Source organism: Alosa pseudoharengus, unplaced genomic scaffold (genome assembly GCF_046254945.1).
Source record: "Alosa pseudoharengus isolate Yale_2024_CS ecotype anadromous, Long Island Sound unplaced genomic scaffold, YU_APseudo_1.1 YU_APseudo_1.1_scf_5, whole genome shotgun sequence".
In the NCBI taxonomy this organism is placed as follows: Eukaryota; Metazoa; Chordata; class Actinopteri; order Clupeiformes; family Clupeidae; genus Alosa; species Alosa pseudoharengus.
The window spans coordinates 32,322,050-32,328,049 of record NW_027468837.1 but is presented as its reverse complement, the minus strand read 5'-3'; the positions used below and the strand labels follow the sequence as shown (position 1 = coordinate 32,328,049).

Below are 6,000 nucleotides of genomic sequence, written 5' to 3'. Positions count from 1 at the left end.
CAAGTGATGCAGACTGTGCTCAACAGTGCCTCAACAGGAGTGGAGTTTGATTTGGGCCGTAACGCCACCGTGTTTAGAAGGCCATGACAATAATTGCATGCAGATGAGATGAAGATAAATTACGAGAGGAAGACGTTGGCATAGTGTTATATTTAAATAAAAATAAAATTATCCCAACACTATCGTTATATTCATAACATTATATCAAAATTTTCGTTCTTTCATTTCATTCTTTCTGTCATTCTTAAAAAAAAACTTGGTGTTGCTTAGGTGTTTCTATAGCAACATCAAGCAACACCCTAGCGCCACCCCTGACCAGAATCTATCTGATTGCAGACCCCCTCTGGGGTACAGTATTGCAGAGCAAGGAGGCCTTCGCAGTGGCTTAGCTCATAGCTCTCCCACTGCGTCTGATCATATTTATTTACTGTTATGGTTTCCCAGAAGGCCAATGGGATAGAGCTGATCAGTTCTGATTAGCCTCAGTGCAAACAGCCTTGTGGAAGCCACGAGCGATGAGTTCAGATGTTGTGCAGCGAGGGCGGGGATGTGACTAAGGCTGAGGACAATGAGGCAGCAAGGTACGCCGCTGTGAGGCTCCTCAGACTTGACCCCCCCCCCCCCACCACCACCACCACCCTCCAGGAGCCGGAAGGCATCCCTCCGCTCCGACCAGCCAGCCTAGCAGACCAGAGCACCATTTCCAGGTCACTGATCCCGACCGGGGTGATCTCCGCCGCCCCAGCGGTGACTCTTAATTCCTGTGAGGCGCTGGGCTGGGGGCGGCGTGGCTGGGCGAGTGCCACCCGAGCTGATGGACCCCGCTGCTCAGTGTGCCTGAGACACTGGTGTGGGTTTAGCATCCGGAGGCCAATTGCTGTGTTTTTGCCCTCCATCTGGGCTGCCTTGTATTGTTCATGCAAATGAGCTGGTTGTTAGGGGAACGCAGTGCTGCAGGCCCAGCCCTCTTCCTCAGGCACGCAGTGAGCGCGCTCAGAAGCTGGCAGCCAGAACTGCACAGGCCCACACTATTTATATCGCTGTAGCTATGGATGCTCTCTCTGTGTCTTCTACCATCCCTCCTCTCTCTCTCTCTCTCTCTCTCTCTTTGTGTGTTTGTCTTGCTATCTCTCTCTGACTCTTACTGCATGACCTGATTATGCAAGCTTGCAGACTGCACTCCAGTCCTACCTGCACTAGGCATTTAAGAGTGAGTCTAGCAAGGGGCCCCCATAAAATAAATCCCTTCGGTCCCGTACCTTTATCTTGCTAGTTTTATGACACATCTGTGGGCTCATGATTTCTCTTTGGTATGCCCAGAACGGCACAGAATTCTGTTCTGTCAGTTCTGCTGATTTGTGTTTGATGCTGAGATGGAGACTAATATCATGTTTGTTTTTGTGCTTTGGCTTACTATATTTCCTGTCAGTTTGTTATGGATTGGCCTGGCAGGATGCTTTATCTATTGCATGGAAACAGTTGACAGATTTGACTTACAGTTGTGTTTGTTGAAATATGGAAGATGTCCCATCTGGAGTCCACTAGCAGAGAGGAGACATGTTAGCCTGAGCACGCCTGTGTACACGCCAGCTGAGGCCATCCAAAGACAGAGAGTGAAATAATCAAGCAAAACAAATAGCCTTGGAGCTCCAAACCTAATGAATGATCGCGTCCCAAAAGCGTGTGTGTGTGTGTGTGTGTGTGTGTGTGTGTGTGTGTGTGTGTGTGTGTGTGTGTGTGTGTGTGTGTGTGTGTGTGTGTGTGTGTGTGTGTGTGTGTGTGTGTGTGTGTGTGTGTGTGTGTGTGTGTGTGTGTGTGTGTGTGTGTGTGTGTGTGTGTGCGTGTGCGTGTGCGTGTGTGTGCGTGCGTGTGCCGTGCACGCAGGCAAACAGACTGAAGTTCAGCTGAGCGCCTATGTTGCTTTTCTTTTTTTTTTATCTCCCGTCTCGTGCACAAGTCACACTGCCTGTTTAACCACATTTCGGAGCCTGGCCTGGTCCCAACATCTGTCCACAAGCATGAGCGGAGAGGACTGCGCTAAACAGCTGGTCATTCTCAGCGTGTGTGTGTGTGCGTGCGTGTGTGTGTGCCCGTAGCTTGATAGTGCACTTTGAATGCAGTGTCTGCAATATGTTCAGTGGTGAGTCCACCCTTCTGCAGACTGCAGTGCTCCCTCTTGACCTTTGCAACGTGTCTTGGGAACTCTAAAGTGTGGGCTCATAGTTGCTCTTAGTAGTGCATTGCACTAACATGTCACTGTGCCTCCTCATGTAGGTGACATGTCTGTGTGCTGACACGTTTCTTATCTGCCCATTCTTCTCTCCCCAGAGGCAAGCCAAGTACTATGAGAACAAGCTGAAGTGCACCAAGGCACGCAACGACTACCTGCTGAACCTGGCGGCAACCAACGCGGTGGTGGCGAAGTACTACATCCATGACGTCTCCGATATGATTGATGTAAGTATGCAGTCGGTCTGCAGGGCTTTTTTTTTTTATTATTTATTTGTTTATTTCTTCATTCAGATGTTTAAATGTGGCTACAGTGTGGCTCTGCTCCTTCCCTCTGTTTTTTGGGACGCAGTGTGAACTGACCTCTCCAACACTGCTGCACAACTCACAGGGTTTGGTCCCACACCTTGGAAAGCTCCTGGTCCTTTTTTTTCCCCCCCGTCCCATCTGCCGTGCTCTGTAGTTGCTTGTCAGCGGGGCGCCAGGAAAAACAGGCTCTGACAGAGAGCTAGTGCTCTGGCTCGGGGTGCTGGAGAAGGCCAAGGGGCCCTCGCTGCCGCGGTTTCCTGACTCCGCCAGGCCGAGGCGAGGCGGGGAGGAAGCGGCGGACCCTTGTGGACCCGCACGCGCACCCTCACTGGATGCGCCAGGATATTTGTTCTGACATGCTCTTCTCGCGCACTGACCCTGCGGCCCACAGCTGCTTCAGCTTTCCGCTTCCATGTTGTTTTTGATGTGCAGGGGATGTGAACTGGAGAAGGAGAGGTCCTATGGAGGGAGGGAGAGAGAGCGAGAGGGAGGGAGAGAGAGAGGGAGGAAGGGAGGGAGGAAGGCCATGAGGTTGGGCTTTTTATGATGGTCGAAAGAGCATGCCAACATTAACTTGGGCTATGTGGAATTACCTTTGGTCACGTTGGTGAGTTTGCTTTGAAAACCACTAATGGCAGTCTTGTGCAGACAGACCCCTGTGGTTAAATGGTCTCACCCAGCTCCTTCCTGCACACTGCAGCTTTATAGGTGTCCATTTTCTGAGTAGAATGCTCGTCTCCGGCTCATATGCACACATGACAGCAGAGCAGTATAGGAAGAAAGAACCACAGCCACCACCACAGCCTGGAGGGAAAGAGACAGTTAAAGCACCCCCCCCCCCTCCAACCCCCCTGTAGTTCTGTGTGGGGTGTTCATTTTGTGAGTTCACATGTGGAAGCCTATATGCTCCTCACTCAGTGAGACTCCATTTACCTCAGATGCTGCAGACCGGAGACATCTGCGACTGGACACTCTCACCGTAGTCTCTTCTCTTTTTTTTTGTGTTGTGTTGCGGTGGACACTTTCAGTCGGTCATGTTCATTGGCCACGCCACTCCGCATGAGCCGAGCGGATGGCCAGAGTGATTGTGAGCGCCACTTCCTGTGCTGGGAGGGGGGTGGGGGGGGGCCCGTGTGTCAGAGCCAGACATTCACTGCCAGCCAGACGCTGAGCAGGCCGGCCGCGGAGCTTTTCATCCGCACGCCACGCCAGAGCACTGAACGAGGACAAAAACAGTCGGCCCACAAAAATCATTGATTTCAGATGGTTTGGACTCGTTGTATTCACAACTTCCCTTCCAAAGAGTCTGGAGTCTCCCATCGCTCATCAATCCATTCTTGTCGTAGTGGGGAGATGCCTCTATCCAAACTTTACTCCGATATTTACTGTGAGTGTGCCTTGTGTATTCAGGTGCTAATCTGTTATGCTAATAGCACCTCCCCTCGTCTCCCCTCCTGGTGGAACTGCGGCGCTCCTGGGAGTGTGCTGTGCTCTTGACAGCAGCTGCTAACAATCTGCTCAGTAAAACGCACACATCCTCCCCTCCGGCTCGCGTTGGCCCGGCCCCTGCACTGCGGTGGAGGACCCACGTGTGGCGTCACGCGCATTACAACGCGCTGACCTGACTCTTGCTCTAGGGGTTTGGGAGTCGGTCCCCCCCCTCAGTGTTAACCCACAGACTAGGAGTGTAACTGGAGCCGCGTGTTCATTAGGGACGTTTAAGTGATTCACACAAGTCGGAGTTGCCTCTGGCACATTAGGAAGTTGAACCTGGAGCGTTGCTAAATGAGGTTAGTTTTTGATGCGGCGCTACACTTTAACTAATTATGCCAGGATTCCCTGCTGTGCTTGCGCTTCTAATTGTGTGTTATGTGTAGTGTTATATCATATTTTGCACCAGGCTTTTATATGTATTAATTTGCCCAAATTCGGTGACTGTTTTATGTCTCTATCTCCAGCATCACAGGAGCATCCCCTCCCTGCCTTCATCATCATCTAAGCACTTGCACTGCTGCTGTGTTGCATTTTTAAAGCCTTGCAGAAAGAAATAGCTTAAGCTTGAATAAATTAAAGAGACACTTTAGCTGGGGATTGCTCTAGCTGGGGATTGCTCTAACATTGACCTTTTCTTGTGTAATGGATGAATGCAAAAGTCAATAATTGTTATGGTCTTCCACTCTGCCCTCTCCCTCCTCTGTTCAGTGCTGTGACCTGGGCTACCATGCCAGCCTGGCCCGCACCTTACGGACATACCTGTCAGCCGAGTACAGTCTGGAGACGTCCAGGCATGAGGGGCTGGACGTTATCGAGAACGCCGTGGACAACCTGGACCCTCGCAGTGACAAGCACAAGCTCATGGACATGCACAACCAAGTGTTCTGCCCGCCCATGCGCTTTGAGTACCTGCCCCACATGGGGGACGAGGTGAGACCCCATCGTGTGCGTCCCCTGCTGGTGTCCGTCATGTCCGTCTCCTGCTGTGTCTGCCCTCTGGTGCAGGTTTTCTTCTTTTGGCCAAACGATCATTCCATGTTGCTCATGAGGCTTTACAGTACCATCCTGTGTAATGCTGAGTAGTGAATGAACAGTTGATTGACTGTGGTTGCCTGACAGCTGTTTGTGTCTCTGTGTGTGTCTGTGTGTCTGTGTCTGTGTCTGTGTCTGTGTGTGTGTGTCTGTGTGTGTGGGGGGGTTTTGTGTGTGTGTGTGTCTGTGTGTGTGTGTGTGTGTGTGGTTGCGCCGTGTTCCTATGTGGTCTCAGGTGTGCCAGGTGAGTGCCCAGCAGCCTGTTCAGACGGAGCTGCTGATGCGCTACCACCAGCTGCAGTCCCGCCTGGCCACGCTCAAGATCGAGAACGAGGAGGTAAGCACTCCACTCCACGCCTGCACTACCCTGCGCTGCGCCCGCACGCTTCTCGATTCCCTCCCTCATTGCGCCCGCACGCTTCACGATTCCCTCCCTTATTGCGCCCGCACGCTTCTCGATTCCCTCCCTCATTTCTTGTCCTGCTAATTTGGGATGGAGGCTTTTTTTTCTCCGCTGGATTGCAGCTGCGCTCATTTCTATTTCAATTTGCAGGCTGCGTGCCCTGGGAGCTTTTAGAGTATATATTTAGCATTTCGCATTTGTTCAAGAGCGGGGGGTGTTTTTTTCTGGAGATGATTCAGTGCTCTCAGGTAATCAGGAGGCGACGCCCACCCAGTCACGGCACAGGGCCGCCGCCAAAGTGAGTGCCTGAGTATATACGCAGGCTGGACGGGAGGCCATAATGACCCCTGTCTGTCTGTATTGATGACTGTGTCTCATCCTTATCGTCCGGCGTCTCATAAGTGCCCAGTAATGGACAACTGGTGTCACGGTGAGAATGAGGCCCATTCATCACCTTGCGCTGTGTGAATGGGACCGCATGCTGTCTCACACGCAGCCATGCAGGACCTGACAGACTGGCCCTACCTCTGGCC

At 51.9% G+C, this 6,000-nt stretch overlaps 1 protein-coding gene across 3 annotated transcripts in view; it reads left to right on the top strand.

Annotated features, from left to right (window-relative positions):
• Positions 1 to 6,000, top strand: part of srgap3 (SLIT-ROBO Rho GTPase activating protein 3) — a 72,547-nt gene that overhangs the window by 44,874 nt on the left and 21,673 nt on the right. For all 3 annotated transcript variants that reach the window (XM_076269139.1, XM_076269138.1, XM_076269137.1), the window contains exons 6-8: positions 2,329 to 2,457; positions 4,741 to 4,962; positions 5,300 to 5,401. In XM_076269139.1, the coding sequence (XP_076125254.1) occupies positions 2,329 to 2,457; positions 4,741 to 4,962; positions 5,300 to 5,401 (453 nt within the window). The remainder of the gene's footprint in view (positions 1 to 2,328; positions 2,458 to 4,740; positions 4,963 to 5,299; positions 5,402 to 6,000) is intronic.